Consider the following 24,157-nt stretch of genomic DNA (forward strand, 5'->3'; position numbering starts at 1 on the left):
TTTAATACTAATCCGTGTGGTTAGCCGTGACCTGGAACACATGGGAGTGCTACCATGGTATATGCGGGCATAACATAGCCCTCAAAACCCACGTTAACATATCTCGTTTGTAACACTTAAGCATTTGTATTCTTTCCATTTTATAAGATCTATCTTCTAAATCCTTTGACATCAGCTCAAGTGTTTCTCTTTATGTTTTCTATTTCAAAGTTTATTCTGCTGTCTTCTTTGTCTCATAAAGGCTTAAATAATGTCTTCTGCTGATTTGCTGTGCATTGCAATATTTAAAAGAGATTTCTTCATCTTTATTGTAGCCTGAGCTTGATGGACTAATTTCTTTTAAAACAGTGATAAAAATACACAAGAAAATAATAGAATCCACTAAATAACTGACCCAATCCAGTGACTTGCTGTCTGATGTTCCAAACACTTAACTTTAGATATTTCCTCTCAATATGGATGTTGCACGTAATTAAATAAAACAGAAATAATCTGAAATTACAGCCTCAAATGTGTTTCTTCATGTCTTGCAATAAATATTGTTCTTCAGGAACTATTGCAATTAATATAAATAATAACATTTATCACAAATATTTGGAGCTTTTGAATGGAACATGTTGAATATGTTGTAAATGCCCAGCTTTTACATCAACTAAACCTGCTGTTCCTTGAGAACCTTTAGAATATGTATGTAACCTTTTTAGAAACAAACTTTGGAAGCATAGAATATGATTGGTATTTTACAGACAAGAAAGTAAATTTCAAAAGCAGTAAAGCTGTGAAAACAGGAGAAAGTTTGGCTATTTACCCTCATAAGATGGGAAAAATTTGGCAGCAAGAGGCTATGGGAGTTGAACCTGTACCACTCAGATACTGGTTGGGTACTCTATGATCATGTACATATGCAAACATATGTATATTTTGGTGAATTTCAATACAAACACATGTACAACATTTATGAAATTTTGGAAAGCATTTATTGTAGAAAATAAAAAAATGTAGAATAATGAGTGAATCATTGACTACAAAATATTGAAAATATAAAAAGTAATCAATCCTTTATAATATTTGGGGAGTGATAAAAATAATTTACTTTTTGTTTTGTTATTTTGGCCACAGGAGGTTATGGGAGTTGAACCTATACAACTCAGATACTGGCTGGGTACTCTAGGATAATGTACCCTTGTGCAAACATGTATATTTTGGTGAATTTCAATACAAACAAATGTACAACATTTATGAAATTTTGAAAATCATTTATTGTAGAAAATAACAAAATGTAGAATAACGAGTGAATCATTGACTACAAAATATGGAACATATTAAAAGTAATCAATCCTTTATATTTGAGGAGTGATAAAAATAATTTACATCTTATCTTGTTATTTTGGAATTTTCATTTAAATCCTCATACACACATTAGCATCGTTAATTATGTACATATTTCAATAATGCCTCTGTCGTTATTGCTAGAAATTCCATAAGATCACAACACTGAGTCCGCACAAAAACAAGTGAGTAGATGTGACAGATAGAAACTGAAGGAAGCCCATCACGTGTGTGCCTGTTTGACTTCAAACATACATTAAGTGGCCTCCATGATAATATTACTAATCAGGAACAAATCATCATCATTTAGAATCCGTTGTCCATGCTGTCATGGGTTGGATAGTTTCACCAGGATTGCTATGCTGGATGACAGCACAAGACTCCAATTTGATTTGGCATGGTTTCTCTGGCTGGATGCCCTTCCTAACACCAACCACTCTAAGAGTGTCAGCTGACCACAGTGACTGACAAAATAGACCCTGTCATGGAAGTTAAAATACTGATGAACGTCTCTCATTTGCATTTTCCTCATCATGATTCATGAAATTGTGTTTCAGTCAAAAAATTAAAAGCGAACAGAAATTTCTCCGGATGGTATTTGTGGATTACAAGAAGAGAAGAGAAAATGATTTCTAACATGTTTCACCATTTCATGTTGGCATTAGGAAGGGCATCCAGCCATAAAAACCAGGCCAAAACAAACAAATGGAGCCTGGTGCAGCTCTTCAGTTTGCCAACTCAAGTCAAACCGGCCAACCCATGCCAGCATGGAAAATGTGATGTTAAATATTGATGACTATTCACTGTCATAAAATGGGTTTATCATATCTTACAGTTGAAAGGTTTCCCTTCAGAATGAATCCTTTTCTCATTCATTAATTCACAAGACTCAAAAGATTCCTCATATATTTTGCAGTGGGATGGTATTTCCTCCTGTGTCACAACATTTGTGGTCAAGTAGACTACCACTCTCATTTTCCAGTGGAAAGGTCATTCTCCAGGATGTACTCTTTCCTGAGTTCTCAGGGTAATACTACAAAAGAATACCCACATATTTCACATTGGAATGGTTTCTCTCCAGTGCATTTTTTTGTGGTGTGCACAAGAAAATTTATCAGAGAATGATTTCCTACATATTTCATGGTGTAAGGGTTTTTCTCCTGTATGTATTCTTCAAATCATTGTTAGAGGTAAAGCATTTCCCACATATTTCAGTGTGTACAAATAATTGTGCTGTTAATGTACAACTGTAACAAAATGATTCCCCACATATTTCAGTGGAAGGGTTTCTCACCTGTATGTATTCTTTTATGTGTTGTTAATGTACCACTACAACCAAACGATTTCCCACATATTTCACAGTTGAAGGGTTTTTCTCCTGTATGTATTCTTTTATGCTGCTTCAAATGAGTATTAGTGATAAAACATTTCCCACAGATTTCACAATTGAAACGTCTTTCCCCAGTGTGTACAGTTTTGTGTGCTCTTAATGTACTATTACGACTAAATGATTCCCCACATATTTCACAGTGGAAGGGTTTGTCTCCTGTATGTATTCTTCTATGGCCCTTTAAAATACTATTAGAGGTAAAACATTTCCCACATATTTCACAGTGGAAGGGTCTTTCCCCAGTGTGTATCATTTTGTGATTTGTTAATGTACTATTAAAACCAAACCATTTCCCACATATTTCACAGTGGAAGGGTTCTTCTCCTGTATGTATTCTTGTATGCCGTTTCAAATGACTATTAGTGATAAAACATTTCCCACAGATTTCACAATTGAAACGTCTTTCACCAGTGTGTACAGTTTTGTGTGCTGTTAATTTACTACCAGAACCAAATGATTCCCCACATATTTCACAGTTGAAGGGTTTTTCTCCTGTATGTATTCTTTTATGTCCCTTTAAATTACCATTAGAGGTAAAATATTTACCACATATTTCACAATGGAATCGTTTTTCTCCAGTGTGTACAATTCTGTGTCTTGTTAAATCACTACTACAAACAAAAGATTTCCCACATATTTCACATTGGAAGGGTTTCTCTCCTGTATGTATTCTTATATGTGTCTTTAAATGACCATTAGTGGTAAAATATTTCCCACATATTTCACAACGGAACCGTTTTTCCTTCTCGTGTATTTCTTTCTGCGACAAGACTTTATCTTCTGAAGAGAATGTCTTCCTATAAATCTCACAGTGATATTCAGGAACACTTTTGTCTTCAGCTTTCTCATCTCTGTCTGTCATTCTAACTGCATCTCCATTCTTTAAAACAGTCGTCTTACAAGTGTCCGAGTGATTAACATTCTCCATATAAATTCTTCAGGAATTCTTAAAAAGTGGGTAAATTGTCAGTTTCTTGTATTAGATATCACAGATCTCTGTTTAAAGCAGAGGAGCAAATGTAATGAAGTTATATTTTCTACTCACCAGTAGAATGTTTGATATAAAGTCCACATGGAAAATGAAAAAGTGTGAGAAAAGTTCATTGATTGATTTGTGGTCGATTAAAAGCTATTTCCCGCGCTGTAAAATTGGGGACAACCAGTTAACGATGTGAAGTTGTGATCAAACGAAATATTTAATCATGAAAGTGATGGAACACAGACCCCCTAAACACGCAGCTTGCCCTGTCCTATCCACAAACATTAAAATTCATCTTCTCACGAGCCAATTACTACGAATTAGATCAACTTAGCTTGTGCAATGGACGGTGTCGTTGGTATTCTTTCTCCCTTTGTAAACGATACCGGTGACATGTATTAAAAATCCCCAACGTAATGTAACAAACGTTCAATTCTATTAATTTACGTTTTTAATTGTATCCAACATCCCACAGCACAATAATAATTATATACACTGGAGCGAGCCTCTGCGTGATCTTTCGACCTTGAAGAAATATCAGCCAAGTCTCCAACAGATTACATTATTCTGTCTTTAAAAAACAAAGGAGACATACTACAATGCCCTTAAAAATGTGGGATAGTACAAGTGTCCAGCTGTTTTGCAAACAACACGCACATGCAAAGGCTACCAGTCGAGAACTCCGTATACCGGAAGCCAGCAAGTGTATGGGGTCAACAGGAGAGAAAGCGCTCCGTCCCCCACCTAACTGATATGAGGCCCCACTTGCTAGATGAACGGATTATTGATTACAGCTCAATATTCTTTTACACATCCCTCATCGTCTCTTTTTAACCGAATCCAGTGGCTAGCATTTTCCACTGTCGTTTGGATATTGATCACGGTGGTATTTACTTTACGATGAGTTAGGCCTAACGTTAACCATATTCGTCTCATACTATGTCCAACAAAATCCTCTACATCCGACTTCGAGTGGAAAATATTCCGCTTTCCAGCCTGCGTCTTCACATTCCTCGCTGAAGTTTACATAGCTGTCAGTCTTTCGAGCCCGAGCGGCGCTCCATGTTATCTTCATAAGGAACCGTTAACTCGACTAGATTCACAACTTTCTTTCATTCGAACCATATCAAAATGTCCGGTTTTTTTTTTTTCGTAACTTGGATGGGAAAGAGTCCCTGACACCCTGAAAATTCTGCAGTCACCTTCCACCATTCTACTTTTCGTTGCTCACAGGAAGCTTGTTGTTCTTCTTGAAACAGATCTGCTGTCCTGAGCGCACGTAGGTAATGAAATCTCTAGTTGGTAAAGGACCAAGTTGTGTCTCCCTGTATACTTGTTCAATGCTAATGAACAGTTGGAAAGAATATGTTTCAGTGTTCCGACCTTTCTGCATTTGCATATATCATTCTCTGAGACGTTCCATCTTACTAGATTTGTAGGTGACGGAAAAACATCATAGAATGAACGAATCAGAAAACTTAGCCGAGATGTGGTCCACCTCCATCTCTTATTCCGACTTATTTTGTTCTCAACATGTTCCCCCCATTTCGTCATCTGTCCTTGTTGAATACATTGGATCGTTTTCACGCTGTTGCTAACAACAGATCTGCATTTGTTCTGCATCATTCTTGCAAACGGTTTGAACTTATTTGTGCCAAAACCAAGTCCCTTCCGATGATATTGCGTTGCACCCACCATATCTTGATGCGTAAGAGAAGAAAAGATGGGCTTCATTGATTCTTGACTCGCCTCTCTCGGTCAATTCTAGGGATGGGGTATTTAAAAGATATTTCATTTTAATAGCATACTTTTCTGTTACAAAATATCTTTACTTACTTACACACGGGGCCTCGCAAGATTGAGGTTGGGGTCAAAATTTAAAATGAACGTTGTTTTTTGGTTGTGTTACTTCCGCATCATCAGTTCATAAAATGTGTTTAGGGACAAAAATATTGAAAAACAGTGAGTGAAAATGAGGAAGGTGGTCATCGTATCTGCTAGAAACAGCAGCTAAATCTCCCTTAAATCACAGTTTCCTTTGAGAATATTTAGTTCTTTTTCATTCTTGTATTTTTTTCTTTTAAAAAAAATGGCGGATCTTGTTCAAAACGGGAACAAGATCCAAAATGGCTCCTTCCGTGGCGTTTTAATCGTAAAAAAAAATTGGCCGTAATCATCCCGGAGTGCGATAGGGAGGAGGAAGGGTAGAGAAAATAATTCATAAATTTTCAAAACTTTTTTTTCCTGAAAAGACGATCCCCACCACCACCATTTCCAAGGCTGTGGCGAAAAACAAATGGAAAAATAATTCTCAAAACGGAGAAATTACAGCTTTTGTGGTTCCCCTGTAGGAAGTGAGGCTGTCACTGAATGGGTGCCACACAATTCCTTACGTAATCGTGGAAGGAAAATAGCGGAACAAGAATATCTGAACAAATAACGATATTTATTTTTCGTCTGTACAAGCGTTACATCTTGGGACAATCAGTAGCCAGGTCGCCTTAGTGTGGAACCAGCAGAATCGGTTTAATCACAATTGTGAAGGCATTCTTCACAGGTTAGCCAACAGCGTGTGGCGCCTTCAATATTCCAGCTACACGGAGCTGGTCAAGTTTGTGTGCTGCTCAGGTCGGCAGTAGAGGCGAAGAGGAACGGTGGCAATCAAGCCTAGCGGCCGCTGATGGCTGCCGATGCACATGAGGGGCTTCCTGAAGGCTCTAATCCCTGTGCATGTGTGGATGAAAATCCAACAATGGCAACTGGAACCACCCGAGACTACACCTTTATCTGAAACTCCGTTTTTTTTTAAAAACTCCTCGCCACACCCACTGCGAAATTTTTATTCACACAAATTTCTTTATAATCGTTATGTATGCCATTTGAAAGATGTTTCTGTAACCTTTCATGACAACATACCCATTTTTATGTAAGTTACGAGGGAAAAGAGTCGGGTCGTATGAAGAGATAAAACAACTTTGCATTTAATAACGACAGAGATAATAACGTGTGTGTGTGTATAACTTTAATAAGCTCCATTGCTTTATAGTTTTGTAAGTATTACGTACTTTACTGAATGAAAGAAAGTTAACAGATTCCAATTATATTGGAATTTGTTGTGAAAAACATTTTCAGTAAGTCGAGAGACCAGTTTCCAAAAACTCAAACGATTCCGTTTTGATGGGAGCGATAAAAGGTTTTCACAACAAATTCAGATATATGTGGAATTTACACCATTACAAGGATATCTGTGGAAAATTTTTATCTAAAAATACCCATTTTCCCTCCATTTATTAAGAAAGAAATTCGGTTGGGCACTCTTATGTAGGTATGCCATGTGTTTCTTAAAGGCATAGGGTGAAAGACACGGCATGTGAAGTGCTAAAAATAGGGGCCAACACACCACCAATTCGTCCAACACCATTCCGTTTTCAGAAAATAAATGCAGTTATCTGCGGAATGGTCAAATTAATTGACGTGACATAAAAAACCTGAAATATTATCGATTTTATTTAGTGTTTTCAGCGGTCAACGTACAATCAAACAATCTTTGCTTCTTATAAGGGTAGACATGAAGTATTCCTTATTTTTCACAGGACAGAACAAAGTCGATTCCTTAATTAATCTTAAACTTAGCTAATTTACCTTATGTTGCGTTTACAATTTACTTTCATCCTTGACTAATTGTTTTCATTGACTCCTTTTTAATTTGATTAAATAGGCACCAAATTTAATTACCTTCGACCTCCATAATTAATATAATCTCATCCAAATGCAACTTCACAACTTACTTTCATTCTTGTGTAATTCTTTTCATGGATCTCTTCTTCCATTTCACAAACGATGTTCCACTTGAACCTACAGTATAACTACAATTTCATCCATTTGTAAACTTTACACTTTCGTCTAAAACCAGAATACAACCAGTATAACTATGATGACCATTCCTTAACACCTATATGTCTTTCACGTTCCTGTGCTGCCAGCTGACTAACTCAAACAACATTCATTTCCCCTTACTACGATGCCCACCAAACACTTCCATTTCGGGGCCATGTCAATATAATCTACGTGAATAACTTTCACTTTTTCAACCCAGTCAATGACGTGTGTTTCTACGACTGATTATATATACACGTTCATATATATATATATGTGTATGTGTGGGTGTATTCCTTTTTACAATAGGCACAAGGTCTGAAATTTGGGGGAGAAGGCAGTCGATTACATCAACTCCAGTGCATAACTGGTACTTAATTTATTGACAACAAAAAGATGAAATGCAATGTAAACCTTGGTGGAATTTGAACACAGAACGCTGAGGCAGGTGAAAAACTGTTCAGATAAATCACTTGAATTCATTAATATATATACATATATGTAAATATATATATATATATATATATATACACACATATATAATGTATGTATGAAGTAAATCGATAGTCCAAGTGATTTACCTTCGTGACTCATATGAATGAGAACAGTTGCCTCGAAGGTGCAACTGTAGAGGCAACATGTGGAAGGGGTAAACCCAGGAAGACATGGCACAAAGTGATATGAATGGATCTACAGACGTTGGGACTGACAGGGGACCAAGTCTCTTGGTGGTTTGTTCTCCTTGAATAAACATCAAGAAAAGGAAAAGTGTGGTGATTCTTGCAACCCTTTCTGGCTGAGTAATCTTCATCTTGCGTGTTTGTAGGTGCTGGTGCTATGTAAAAAGCCTCCACTACACTCTGTAAAGTGGTTGGCATTAGGAAGGACATCCATCCAGAAACCATGCCAAGACAGACAGGGAGCCTGGGCAGCTCCTTTCAAACCATCCAACCAATGTCAGCAGGCAAAATGGATGTGAAATGATGATGATGAGTTAAAAGAATAGAGAATATGGAGACTGGTACATCCTCAAGTTTTATTTCCTTTTCTTTGACCATGTCATACAGCATATTTCTATGGTTACCATGACCAACACCTAGTACTGCTAATATAGACTCCAGAAAATATTACCATCCACCAAAGCAAACACAGAACAACAGCATAATTGACAACTCCTTGTAGTTATAGATATTTAATACTAATCCGTGTGGTTAGCCGTGACCTGGAACACATGGGAGTGCTACCATGGTATATGCGGGCATAACATAGCCCTCAAAACCCACGTTAACATATCTCGTTTGTAACACTTAAGCGTTTGTATTCTTTCCATTTTATAAGATCTATCTTCTAAATCCTTTGACATCAGCTCAAGTGTTTCTCTTTATGTTTTCTATTTCAAAGTTTATTCTGCTGTCTTCTTTGTCTCATAAAGGCTTAAATAATGTCTTCTGCTGATTTGCTGTGCATTGCAATATTTAAAAGAGATTTCTTCATCTTTATTGTAGCCTGAGCTTGATGGACTAATTTCTTTTAAAACAGTGATAAAAATACACAAGAAAATAATAGAATCCACTAAATAACTGACCCAATCCAGTGACTTGCTGTCTGATGTTCCAAACACTTAACTTTAGATATTTCCTCTCAATATGGATGTTGCACGTAATTAAATAAAACAGAAATAATCTGAAATTACAGCCTCAAATGTGTTTCTTCATGTCTTGCAATAAATATTGTTCTTCAGGAACTATTGCAATTAATATAAATAATAACATTTATCACAAATATTTGGAGCTTTTGAATGGAACATGTTGAATATGTTGTAAATACCCAGCTTTTACATCAACTAAACCTGCTGTTCCTTGAGAACCTTTAGAATATATATGTAACCTTTTTAGAAACAAACTTTGGAAGCATAGAATATGATTGGTATTTTACAGACAAGAAAGTAAATTTCAAAAGCAGTAAAGCTGTGAAAACAGGAGAAAGTTTGGCTATTTACCCTTATAAGATGGGAAAAATTTGGCAGCAAGAGGCTATGGGAGTTGAACCTGTACCACTCAGATACTGGTTGGGTACTCTATGATCATGTACCCATATGCAAACATATGTATATTTTGGTGAATTTCAATACAAACACATGTACAACATTTATGAAATTTTGGAAAGCATTTATTGTAGAAAATAAAAAAATGTAGAATAATGAGTGAATCATTGACTACAAAATATTGAAAATATAAAAAGTAATCGATCCTTTATAATATTTGGGGAGTGATAAAAATAATTTACTTTTTGTTTTGTTATTTTGGCCACAGGAGGTTATGGGAGTTGAACCTATACAACTCAGATACTGGCTGGGTACTCTAGGATAATGTACCCTTGTGCAAACATGTATATTTTGGTGAATTTCAATACAAACAAATGTACAACATTTATGAAATTTTGAAAATCATTTATTGTAGAAAATAACAAAATGTAGAATAACGAGTGAATCATTGACTACAAAATATGGAACATATTAAAAGTAATCAATCCTTTATATTTGAGGAGTGATAAAAATAATTTACATCTTATCTTGTTATTTTGGAATTTTCATTTAAATCCTCATACACACATTAGCATCGTTAATTATGTACATATTTCAATAATGCCTCTGTCGTTATTGCTAGAAATTCCATAAGATCACAACACTGAGTCCGCACAAAAACAAGTGAGTAGATGTGACAGATAGAAACTGAAGGAAGCCCATCACGTGTGTACCTGTTTGACTTCAAACATACATTAAGTGGCCTCCATGATAATATTACTAATCAGGAACAAATCATCATCATTTAGAATCCGTTGTCCATGCTGTCATGGGTTGGATAGTTTCACCAGGATTGCTATGCTGGATGACAGCACAAGACTCCAATTTGATTTGGCATGGTTTCTCTGGCTGGATGCCCTTCCTAACACCAACCACTCTAAGAGTGTCAGCTGACCACAGTGACTGACAAAATAGACCCTGTCATGGAAGTTAAAATACTGATGAATGTCTCTCATTTGCATTTTCCTCATCATGATTCATGAAATTGTGTCTCAGTCTAAAAATTAAAAGCGAACAGATCTATCTCTGGATGGTATTTGTGGATTACAAGAAGAGAAGAGAAAATGATTTCTAACATGTTTCACCATTTCATGTTGGCATTAGGAAGGGCATCCAGCCATAAAAACCAGGCCAAAACAAACAAATGGAGCCTGGTGCAGCTCTTCAGTTTGCCAACTCAAGTCAAACCGACCAACCCATGCCAGCATGGAAAATGTGATGTTAAATATTGATGACTATTCACTGTCATAAAAAGGGTTTATCATATCTTACAGTTGAAAGGTTTCCCTTCAGAATGAATCCTTTTCTCATTCATTAATTCACAAGACTCAAATGATTCCTCATATATTTTGCAGTGGGATGGTATTTCCTCCTGTGTCACAACATTTGTGGTCAAGTAGACTACCACTCTCATTTTCCAGTGGAAAGGTCATTCTCCAGGATGTACTCTTTCCTGAGTTCTCAGGGTAATACTACAAAAGAATACCCACATATTTCACATTGGAATGGTTTCTCTCCAGTGCATTTTTTTGTGGTGTGCACAAGAAAATTTATCAGAGAATGATTTCCTACATATTTCATGGTGTAAGGGTTTTTCTCCTGTATGTATTCTTCAAATCATTGTTAGAGGTAAAGCATTTCCCACATATTTCAGTGTGTACAAATAATTGTGCTGTTAATGTACAACTGTAACAAAATGATTCCCCACATATTTCAGTGGAAGGGTTTCTCACCTGTATGTATTCTTTTATGTGTCTGTAAATTACTATTACAGGTAAAACATTTCCCACATATTTCAGTGGAAGGGTTTTTCCCCAGTGTGTATCATTTTGTGATTTGTTAATGTACCACTACAACCAAACGATTTCCCACATATTTCACAGTTGAAGGGTTTTTCTCCTGTATGTATTCTTTTATGCTGCTTCAAATGAGCATTAGTGATAAAACATTTCCCACAGATTTCACAATTGAAACGTCTTTCCCCAGTGTGTACAGTTTTGTGTGCTCTTAATGTACTATTACGACTAAATGATTCCCCACATATTTCACAGTGGAAGGGTTTTTCTCCTGTATGTATTCTTTTATGTCCCTTTAAAATACTATTACAGGCAAAACATTTCCCACATATTTCACAGTGGAAGGGTTTTTCTCCTGTATGTATTCTTCTATGGCCCTTTAAAATACTATTAGAGGTAAAACATTTCCCACATATTTCACAGTGGAAGGGTCTTTCCCCAGTGTGTATCATTTTGTGATTTGTTAATGTACTATTAAAACCAAACCATTTCCCACATATTTCACAGTGGAAGGGTTCTTCTCCTGTATGTATTCTTGTATGCCGTTTCAAATGACTATTAGTGATAAAACATTTCCCACAGATTTCACAATTGAAACGTCTTTCACCAGTGTGTACAGTTTTGTGTGCTGTTAATTTACTACCAGAACCAAATGATTCCCCACATATTTCACAGTTGAAGGGTTTTTCTCCTGTATGTATTCTTTTATGTCCCTTTAAATTACCATTAGAGGTAAAACATTTACCACATATTTCACAATGGAATCGTTTTTCTCCAGTGTGTACAATTCTGTGTCTTGTTAAATCACTACTACAAACAAACGATTTCCCACATATTTCACATTGGAAGGGTTTTTCTCCTGTATGTATTCTTTTGTGTCTCTTTAAATGGCTATTATAAGTAAAACATTTCCAACATATTTCACACTTGAATGGTTTTTCTCCTGTATGTATTCTTTTATGTTTCTTTACCTCACTAGTAGAGGTAAAACATTTCCCACATATTTCACAGTGGAAGGGTTTTTCTCCTGTATGTATTCTTTTATGTCCCTTTAAAATACTATTACAGGCAAAACATTTCCCACATATTTCACAGTGGAAGGGTTTGTCTCCTGTATGTATTCTTATATGTGTCTTTAAATGACCATTAGTGGTAAAATATTTCCCACATATTTCACAACGGAACCGTTTTTCCTTCTCGTGTATTTCTTTCTGCGACAAGACTTCATCTTCTGAAGAGAATGTCTTCCTATAAATCTCACAGTGATATTCAGGAACACTTTTGTCTTCAGCTTTCTCATCTCTGTCTGTCATTCTAACTGCATCTCCATTCTTTAAAACAGTCGTCTTACAAGTGTCCGAGTGATTAACATTCTCCATATAAATTCTTCAGGAATTCTTAAAAAGTGGGTAAATTGTCAGTTTCTTGTATTAGATATCACAGATCTCTGTTTAAAGCAGAGGAGCAAATGTAATGAAGTTATATTTTCTACTCACCAGTAGAATGTTTGATATAAAGTAGACATGGAAAATGAAAAAGTGTGAGAAAAGTTCATTGATTGATTTGTGGTCGATTAAAAGCTATTTCCCGCGCTGTAAAATTGGGGACAACCAGTTAACGATGTGAAGTTGTGATCAAACGAAATATTTAATCATGAAAGTGATGGAACACAGACCCCCCTAAACACGCAGCTTGCCCTGTCCTATCCACAAACATTAAAATTCATCTTCTCACGAGACAATTACTACGAATTAGATCAACTTAGCTTGTGCAATGGACGGTGTCGTTGGTATTCTTTCTCCCTTTGTAAACGATACCGGTGACATGTATTAAAAATCCCCAACGTAATGTAACAAACGTTCAATTCTATTAATTTACGTTTTTAATTGTATCCAACATCACACAGCACAATAATAATTATATACACTGGAGCGAGCCTCTGCGTGATCTTTCGACCTTGAAGAAATATCAGCCAAGTCTCCAACAGATTACATTATTCTGTCTTTAAAAAACAAAGGAGACATACTACAATGCCCTTAAAAATGTGGGATAGTACAAGTGTCCAGCTGTTTTGCAAACAACACGCACATGCAAAGGCTACCAGTCGAGAACTCCGTATACCGGAAGCCAGCAAGTGTATGGGGTCAACAGGAGAGAAAGCGCTCCGTCCCCCACCTAACTGATATGAGGCCCCACTTGCTAGATGAACGGATTATTGATTACAGCTCAATATTCTTTTACACATCCCTCATCGTCTCTTTTTAACCGAATCCAGTGGCTAGCATTTTCCACTGTCGTTTGGATATTGATCACGGTGGTATTTACTTTACGATGAGTTAGGCCTAACGTTAACCATATTCGTCTCATACTATGTCCAACAAAATCCTCTACATCCGACTTCGAGTGGAAAATATTCCGCTTTCCAGCCTGCGTCTTCACATTCCTCGCTGAAGTTTACATAGCTGTCAGTCTTTCGAGCCCGAGCGGCGCTCCATGTTATCTTCATAAGGAACCGTTAACTCGACTAGATTCACAACTTTCTTTCATTCAAACCATATCAAAATGTCCGGTTTTTTTTTTTTTCGTAACTTGGATGGGAAAGAGTCCCTGACACCCTGAAAATTCTGCAGTCACCTTCCACCATTCTACTTTTCGTTGCTCACAGGAAGCTTGTTGTTCTTCTTGAAACAGATCTGCTGTCCTGAGCGCACGTAGGTAATGAAATCTCTAGTTGGTAAAGGACCAAGTTGTGTCTCCCTGTATACTTGTTCAATGCTAATGAACAGTTGGAAAGAATATGTTTCAGTGTTCCGACCTTTCTGCATTTGCATATATCATTCTCTGAGACGTTCCATCTTACTAGATTTGTAGGTGACGGAAAAACATCATAGAATGAACGAATCAGAAAACTTAGCCGAGATGTGGTCCACCTCCATCTCTTATTCCGACTTATTTTGTTCTCAACATGTTCCCCCCATTTCGTCATCTGTCCTTGTTGAATACATTGGATCGTTTTCACGCTGTTGCTAACAACAGATCTGCATTTGTTCTGCATCATTCTTGCAAACGGTTTGAACTTATTTGTGCCAAAACCAAGTCCCTTCCGATGATATTGCGTTGCACCCACCATATCTTGATGCGTAAGAGAAGAAAAGATGGGCTTCATTGATTCTTGACTCGCCTCTCTCGGTCAATTCTAGGGATGGGGTATTTAAAAGATATTTCATTTTAATAGCATACTTTTCTGTTACAAAATATCTTTACTTACTTACACACGGGGCCTCGCAAGATTGAGGTTGGGGTCAAAATTTAAAATGAACGTTGTGTTTTGGTTGTGTTACTTCCGCATCATCAGTTCATAAAATGTGTTTAGGGACAAAAATATTGAAAAACAGTGAGTGAAAATGAGGAAGGTGGTCATCGTATCTGCTAGAAACAGCAGCTAAATCTCCCTTAAATCACAGTTTCCTTTGAGAATATTTAGTTCTTTTTCATTCTTGTATTTTTTTCTTTTAAAAAAAATGGCGGATCTTGTTCAAAACGGGAACAAGATCCAAAATGGCTCCTTCCGTGGCGTTTTAATCGTAAAAAAAAATTGGCCGTAATCATCCCGGAGTGCGATAGGGAGGAGGAAGGGTAGAGAAAATAATTCATAAATTTTCAAAACTTTTTTTTCCTGAAAAGACGATCCCCACCACCACCATTTCCAAGGCTGTGGCGAAAAACAAATGGAAAAATAATTCTCAAAACGGAGAAATTACAGCTTTTGTGGTTCCCCTGTAGGAAGTGAGGCTGTCACTGAATGGGTGCCACACAATTCCTTACGTAATCGTGGAAGGAAAATAGCGGAACAAGAATATCTGAACAAATAACGATATTTATTTTTCGTCTGTACAAGCGTTACATCTTGGGACAATCAGTAGCCAGGTCGCCTTAGTGTGGAACCAGCAGAATCGGTTTAATCACAATTGTGAAGGCATTCTTCACAGGTTAGCCAACAGCGTGTGGCGCCTTCAATATTCCAGCTACACGGAGCTGGTCAAGTTTGTGTGCTGCTCAGGTCGGCAGTAGAGGCGAAGAGGAACGGTGGCAATCAAGCCTAGCGGCCGCTGATGGCTGCCGATGCACATGAGGGGCTTCCTGAAGGCTCTAATCCCTGTGCATGTGTGGATGAAAATCCAACAATGGCAACTGGAACCACCCGAGACTACACCTTTATCTGAAACTCCGTTTTTTTTTAAAAACTCCTCGCCACACCCACTGCGAAATTTTTATTCACACAAATTTCTTTATAATCGTTATGTATGCCATTTGAAAGATGTTTCTGTAACCTTTCATGACAACATACCCATTTTTATGTAAGTTACGAGGGAAAAGAGTCGGGTCGTATGAAGAGATAAAACAACTTTGCATTTAATAACGACAGAGATAATAACGTGTGTGTGTGTATAACTTTAATAAGCTCCATTGCTTTATAGTTTTGTAAGTATTACGTACTTTACTGAATGAAAGAAAGTTAACAGATTCCAATTATATTGGAATTTGTTGTGAAAAACATTTTCAGTAAGTCGAGAGACCAGTTTCCAAAAACTCAAACGATTCCGTTTTGATGGGAGCGATAAAAGGTTTTCACAACAAATTCAGATATATGTGGAATTTACACCATTACAAGGATATCTGTGGAAAATTTTTATCTAAAAATACCCATTTTCCCTCCATTTATTAAGAAAGAAATTCGGTTGGGCACTCTTATGTAGGTATGCCATGTGTTTCTTAAAGGCATAGGGTGAAAGACACGGCATGTGAAGTGCTAAAAATAGGGGCCAACACACCACCAATTCGTCCAACACCATTCCGTTTTCAGAAAATAAATGCAGTTATCTGCGGAATGGTCAAATTAATTGACGTGACATAAAAAACCTGAAATATTATCGATTTTATTTAGTGTTTTCAGCGGTCAACGTACAATCAAACAATCTTTGCTTCTTATAAGGGTAGACATGAAGTATTCCTTATTTTTCACAGGACAGAACAAAGTCGATTCCTTAATTAATCTTAAACTTAGCTAATTTACCTTATGTTGCGTTTACAATTTACTTTCATCCTTGACTAATTGTTTTCATTGACTCCTTTTTAATTTGATTAAATAGGCACCAAATTTAATTACCTTCGACCTCCATAATTAATATAATCTCATCCAAATGCAACTTCACAACTTACTTTCATTCTTGTGTAATTCTTTTCATGGATCTCTTCTTCCATTTCACAAACGATGTTCCACTTGAACCTACAGTATAACTACAATTTCATCCATTTGTAAACTTTACACTTTCGTCTAAAACCAGAATACAACCAGTATAACTATGATGACCATTCCTTAACACCTATATGTCTTTCACGTTCCTGTGCTGCCAGCTGACTAACTCAAACAACATTCATTTCCCCTTACTACGATGCCCACCAAACACTTCCATTTCGGGGCCATGTCAATATAATCTAAGTGAATAACTTTCACTTTTTCAACCCAGTCAATGACGTGTGTTTCTACGACTGATTATATATACACGTTCATATATATATATGTGTATGTGTGGGTGTATTCCTTTTTACAATAGGCACAAGGTCTGAAATTTGGGGGAGAAGGCAGTCGATTACATCAACTCCAGTGCATAACTGGTACTTAATTTATTGACAACAAAAAGATGAAATGCAATGTAAACCTTGGTGGAATTTGAACACAGAACGCTGAGGCAGGTGAAAAACTGTTCAGATAAATCACTTGAATTCATTAATATATATACATATATGTAAATATATATATATATATATATATACACACATATATAATGTATGTATGAAGTAAATCGATAGTCCAAGTGATTTACCTTCGTGACTCATATGAATGAGAACAGTTGCCTCGAAGGTGCAACTGTAGAGGCAACATGTGGAAGGGGTAAACCCAGGAAGACATGGCACAAAGTGATATGAATGGATCTACAGACGTTGGGACTGACAGGGGACCAAGTCTCTTGGTGGTTTGTTCTCCTTGAATAAACACATCAAGAAAAGGAAAAGTGTGGTGATTCTTGCAACCCTTTCTGGCTGAGTAATCTTCATCTTGCGTGTTTGTAGGTGCTGGTGCTATGTAAAAAACCTCCACTACACTCTGTAAAGTGGTTGGCATTAGGAAGGACATCCATCCAGAAACCATGCCAAGACAGACAGGGAGCCTGGGCAGCTCCTTTCAAACCATCCAACCAATGTCAGCAGGCAAAATGGATGTGAAATGATGATGATGAGTTAAAAGAATAGAGAATATGGAGACTGGTACATCCTCAAGTTTTATTTCCTTTTCTTTGACCATGTCATACAGCATATTTCTATGGTTACCATGACCAACACCTAGTACTGCTAATATAGACTCCAGAAAATATTACCATCCACCAAAGCAAACACAGAACAACAGCATAATTGACAACTCCTTGTAGTTATAGATATTTAATACTAATCCGTGTGGTTAGCCGTGACCTGGAACACATGGGAGTGCTACCATGGTATATGCGGGCATAACATAGCCCTCAAAACCCACGTTAACATATCTCGTTTGTAACACTTAAGCGTTTGTATTCTTTCCATTTTATAAGATCTATCTTCTAAATCCTTTGACATCCACCAAATAACTGACCCAATCCAGTGACTTGCTGTCTGATGTTCCAAACACTTAACTTTAGATATTTCCTCTCAAAATGGATGTTGCACGTAATTAAATAAAACAGAAATAATTTGAAATTACAGCCTCAAATGTGTTTGTTCATGTCTTGCAAGAAATATTGTTCTTCAGGAACTTTTGCAATTAATATAAATAATAACATTTATCACAAATATTTGGAGCTTTTGAATGGAACATGTTGAATATGTTGTAAATGCCCAGCTTTTACATCAACTAAACCTGCTGTTCCTTGAGAACCTTTAGAATATATATGTAACCTTTTTAGAAACAAACTTTGGAAGCATAGAATATGATTGGTATTTTACAGACAAGAAAGTAAATTTCAAATAAAGTAAAGCTGTGAAAACAGCAGAAAGATTGGGTATTTGCCCTTGTAAGATGGAAAAGGGTTGGCAGCAGGAGGCTATGAGAGTTGAACCTGTACCACTCAGATACTGGTTGGGTACTCTATGATCATGTACCCATATGCAAACATATGTATATTTTGGTGAATTTGAATACAAACACATCTACAACATTTATGAAATTTTGGAAAGCATTTATTGTAGAAAATAAAAAAATGTAGAATAACGAGTAAATCATTGACTACAAAATATGGAACATATTAAAAGTAATCAATCCTTTATAATATTTGGGGAGTGAAAAAAATTATTTAGTTTTTGTTTTGTTATTTTGACATTTTCATTTAAATCCTCATACACAAATTAGCATCTATAATTATGTACATATTTCAATAACGCCTGTCTTTATTGACGACTTCAGTATGCCATTAATTCCATAAGCCCACAACAATGAGTCCACCCAAAGACATGTGAGTAGATATGACAGACAGAAATTGAAGGAATCCCATTCCTATATGAAAATATTACCAATCAGGGGCAAATCATCATCATTTAGAATCTGTCGTTCATGCTGGCATGGGTTGGACGGTTAGTCCAGAGTTGGTAAGCTGGAAGCAGCACCACACTCCCGTCTGACTTGGCATGGTTTCTCTGGCTGGATGCCCTTCCTAACACCAACCACTCTGGGAATGTAATTAATTGGAAGAGTGGCATCTGACCACAGTGATTGACTCAACAAATCCTATCTGACCCAGTCAAGTGTGAAAATGTGGAAGTTAAAATACTGATGAATGTCTCTCATTTGCATTTTCCTCATCATGATTCATGAAATTGTGTCTCAGTCAAAAAATTAAAAGCGAACAGAAATTTCTCCGGATGGTATTTGTGGATTACAAGAAGAGAAGAGAAAATGATTTCTAACATGTTTCACCATTTCATGTTGGCATTAGAAAAGGCATTCAAGCACAGAAACCAGGCCAAAACAAACAGCTGGAGCCTTGTGCAGCTCTCCAGTTTGCCAACTCAAGTCAAACTGGCCAACCCATGCCAGCATGGAAAATGTGATGTTAAATATTGATGACTATTCACTGTCATTTCCCATATGTTTCACATTGGAAACGTCTTTTCCAGTGTGTACAGTTTTGTGCTTTCTTAATGCAATACTAGAACTATATGATTTCTCACATATTTCACAGTGGAAAGGTTTTTTTCTCCTGTGTGTATTCTTTTATGTCCCTTTAAACTACTATTAGAGGTAAAACATTTCCCACATATTTCACAATTGAAACGTTTTTCCCCAGTGTGTACAACTTCATGTTTTCTTAATGTACCACTGCAAACAAATGATTCCCCACATATTTCACAATTGAAGGGTTTTTCACCTGTATGTATTCTTGTATGCCGCTTTAAATGAGAATTATTGATAAAACGTTTCCCACATATTTCACAATGGAAACGTCTTTCCCCAGTGTGTACAGTTTTGTGTGCTCTTAATGTGCTACTAAAACGAAATGATTCTCCACATATTTCACAATGGAAGGGTCTTTCTCCTGTATGTATTCTTTTATGTCTCTTTAAATTATTATCAGAGGTAAAACATTTCCCACATATTTCACAGTGGAAGGGTTTTTCTCCTGTATGTATTCTTTCATGCCTCTTTAAATCCCTATTAGAGGTAAAACAATTCCCACATGTTTCACAATGGAAACGTTTTTCCCCAGTGTGTACAATTCTGTGACTAGTTAATGCACTATTACAACCAAATGATTTCCCACATGTTTCACAGTGGAAGGGTTTTTCTCCTGTGTGTATTCTTTTATGTGTCTTTAAAATACTATTAGAGGTAAAACGTTTCCCACATATTTCACAGTGGAAGGGTTTTTCTCCTGTATGTATTCTTTTGTGTACCTTTAAAATAGTATTAGTGGCAAAACATTTCCCACATATTTCACAAGGGAAACGTTTTTCCCTGGTATGTACAAGTTTGTGTCTTGTTAATGTACTACTACGACCAAATGATTCCCCACATATTTCACAGTGGAAGGGTCTTTCTCCTGTATGTACTCTTTTATGTTGCTTTAAACTACTACTACGAGTAAAATATTTCCCACATATTTCACAGTGGAAGGGTTTTTCCCCTGTGTGTAATCTTTTATGTGTCCTTAAATGACCATTAGTGGTAAAACATTTGCAACATATTTCACAACGGAACCGTTTTTCCTTCCCGTGTATTTCTTCGTGCGACAAGACTTCATCTTCTGAAGAGAATGTCTTCCTATAAATCTCACAGTGATATTCAGGAACACTTTTGTCTTCAGCTTTCTCATCTCTGTCTGTCATTCTAACTGCATCTCCATTCTTAAAAACAGTCGTCTTACAAGTGTCCGAGTGATTAACGTTCTCCATAGAAATTCTTGAGGAATTCTTAAAAAGTTCCTTGTCTCTGATATCAAAGACCTCTGTTTATATGTATGGAGCAAATGTATATTTTCTACTCACCAGTAGAATGTTTGATATAAAGTCCAAAAGAAAAGTGAAGAAGTATGAGAAAATTTCATTGATTGATTTGTGGTCGATTAAAAGCCATTTCTCGTCCTGTAAAATCCGGAACAAACATTTAGCGATGTGAGGTTGTGATCAAACGAAATATTTAATCCTGAAGGTCATGAAACACTGACCCTTAAACATGTATGTTGCCCTGTCTTATACATTAACATTTACCTTGACACGAGATAATTACTACGAATCATTATAATTAGATCAGCTCAACATTTGCAATAGGCGGTGTCGGTGATGTTCTTTCCCCTTTTGTAAACGATACCGGTGACATATATTAAAAATCCCCAACATAATGTAACAAACCTTCAGTTATGTTAATTTACGTTTTTAATTTTATCCAGCATCACACAGCACAATAATAATTATGTATACTGGAGCGAGCCTCTGCGTGATCTTTCGACCTTGAAGAAATATCAGCCAAGTCTCCAACAGATTACATTATTCTGTCTTTAAAAAACAAAGGAGACATACTACAATGCCCTTAAAAATGTGGGATAGTACAAGTGTCCAGATATTTTGCAAAAAACTTGCACATGCAAAGGCTACCAGTCGAGAACTCCGTATACCGGAAGCCAGCAAGTGTATGGGGTCAACAGGAAAGAATGCGCTCCGCCCCCGGCCCCTCACTGATATGAGGCCCCACTTGCTAGATCAACAGGTTATTAAATACAGCTCAATATTCTTTTAGACATCGCTAATCGTCTCTTTTTAACCAAATCCAGTGGCTAGCCATTTCCACTGTGGCTTGGATATCGATCGTGGTGGTATTTACTTTACGATGAGTTAGGCCTAACGATAACAACACTCGTCTCACAGTGTCCAACAAACCCTCTACATCCGACTTCGAGTGGAAAATATTCCGCTTTCCAGCCTGCGTCTTCACATTCCTCGCTAATTATAATGATTCGTAGTAATTATCTCGTGTCGAGGTGAATGTTAACGGATAAGACAGGGCAACATACATGTTTAAGGGTCAGTGTTCCATGACCTTCAGGATTAAATATTTCGTTTGATCACAACCTCACATCGCTAAATGTTTGTTCCGGATTTTACAGGACGAGAAATGGCTTTTAATCGACCACAAATCAATCAATGATCTTTTCTCACACTTCTTCACTTTTCTTTTGGACTTGTAGGAAAATGTGATTCAGCACTTGCTGGGTGCTTCACAATTCCATACATAGTTCATGGAAGGAAAAAGCGAGGACAAATAACAATAATTTATTTTGTCCGAATAAACATTCCATCTCTGGACATCGGTAGCCAGGACACCTTGCTGTAAAAGCAGCAGGGTTGCTAGTTAGACACAAAACTATGAAGGCATTTTCATAGAATCGCGACATCGCTCGCCATCAGTATTCCATCTCCCAGGAGCTGGTCCAAGTTACGTCCTGCCTGGTCAACAGCCGAGATTGACGAAGGCAATATGGGTTTGAAGCCTAGCTACTGATGGTGATTGCGCATAAGTGGCTTCCGTCAGATTTCTCGAAAGCTTTAATCCTATGCGCATGCGTAGATGAATGTTCCAAAATGGCGTCTGCAATAAGTCGTCACTACAGAGTTCATATCAAACATTCTACTGGTAAGTAGAAAAGTTTTGAAAAAGAATGTCCGGATTGGACGGACGAAGTGAAAACGCGTCTAGTTTTAAGAAAATTAGCGACAGCAAATCATGGGAAGTAGAGTAACTTCCTAATGCTAAAAAATGCGTCCGACATAAATTTCACCTACACAGTTGACATTTTGTGCAAAATGTTTAGTGAAAAGAGCTAACTGTTTAATATTGGATGGAAATGTTTAAACATAGAAAAGAGCGAAGATGAAAACTTCACTACTTACACAGGCAGAGTCAACAAAGAATGTGAGAGGTGTAGGCTGGATATACCTACTCCAGATTCATTCAAGTGTTCGATCTTTGCACAAGATAAAAGGGAAGCAGAAATCTGAACGAAAACCCAAGCAAAACAGGAAATGAGCCAATATTTGACATTGTAGAAACTGTCGGAAGTGTGTGAAATGATATTGAAATTAAAGCATGCAACGGAAAGAATTCAACGGAGCGTTTTCACCTAAGACCAATGCAAAAAAGTCGTAAGACAAAGAATGTGTTGCAGGAAAACCAAAAAGATATCGGGATGCGAGGGGATGCACCTGAAAAAAGACTGTCCTCATAAAAAAGCAAAGTGTTTTCATAATGGGTCTACAGGATATATAAAATCGCACTGCAAAACTAGAATGATAGGAAAATGGAACAAACAAGAGAAAATAAATAGTTTGTTAGCTGGAAAATTTGTGACTACAACAAACAGAAAATTCGTGAACGCGAGGATTGAAACCACTAGTGTCAGAATGCAATTAGACCCCGAGAAGTGGCATCATAATCATAAATAAGAAAACATGGGAACAAATGGGTAAACCAAAGTTTTGTAGTTCAAACGAAATAGCGCGTGGTGTTACGGGAAGAAAATTATATTTCATGGGTGAACGCGTTTGTAATATAATGTTCAAAGGTCGAACCAAAAAAGTGAACGTTTATGTGTTGAGAAAACTAATGAATTTATTTGGCGTCGAATTTGTGGAGAAATTTAACTTGTAGGATGTACCCAGAAGTGTTTTGTGCAATAACGTAAACGGAGCAATCAAACGATTGAACAAGTCGAAATAACTGAGACGAAAAATGATAAATTTTCCAAAAAATCTTTTGGGAAAGTTTCTAAGCTGTTGCACAGAAACAAAAGCAAGGATTGCTATCAAAGAAAATTGAACACCTATTTTCAGACCCAAAGGGAACGTTTGCGGCGGTAGACCAGGTCAAAAAAGAGCTAGAGAGGCTGGAAAGCCTGAATATAATTGAAAAGATTGACCATGCAGACTGGACAGCACCGGCGGGTAAGTAAAAAAATATAATACACTAAGAGTGTGCGAAGACTTCTCAACCGGGTTAAATGACTGTTTAATCACACATAATTAGCCACTTCCAAGCTCAGGAAAAGTATTTGCTAAATTAAATGGAGGGAAAATTTTCTGGAAGTTAGACCTCTCAAAGGCGTACTTTCAAATTCAGTTAGAGGAAG

At 36.8% G+C, this 24,157-nt stretch overlaps 2 protein-coding genes across 2 annotated transcripts; both read right to left on the minus strand.

The window, feature by feature from the left end:
• Nucleotides 1–10,002: 10,002 nt before the first annotated feature.
• Nucleotides 10,003–13,472, minus strand: LOC149130486 (uncharacterized). The gene has a single exon (XM_089344143.1). The coding sequence runs from the start codon at nucleotides 12,830–12,832 to the stop codon at nucleotides 11,453–11,455; it is 1,380 nt and encodes a 459-aa protein (XP_089200269.1). The 5' UTR covers nucleotides 12,833–13,472; the 3' UTR covers nucleotides 10,003–11,452.
• A 5,228-nt stretch (nucleotides 13,473–18,700) lies between these two features.
• LOC106871383 (uncharacterized) lies at nucleotides 18,701–21,639 on the minus strand. The gene has a single exon (XM_014917804.3). It carries the CDS (start codon nucleotides 20,928–20,930, stop codon nucleotides 19,677–19,679), a length of 1,254 nt encoding a protein of 417 aa, XP_014773290.2. The 5' UTR covers nucleotides 20,931–21,639; the 3' UTR covers nucleotides 18,701–19,676.
• Nucleotides 21,640–24,157: the final 2,518 nt, after the last annotated feature.

Source organism: Octopus bimaculoides, chromosome 28, assembly GCF_046866305.1.
Source record: "Octopus bimaculoides isolate indiv1 chromosome 28, ASM4686630v1, whole genome shotgun sequence".
NCBI lineage: Eukaryota > Metazoa > Mollusca > Cephalopoda > Octopoda > Octopodidae > Octopus > Octopus bimaculoides.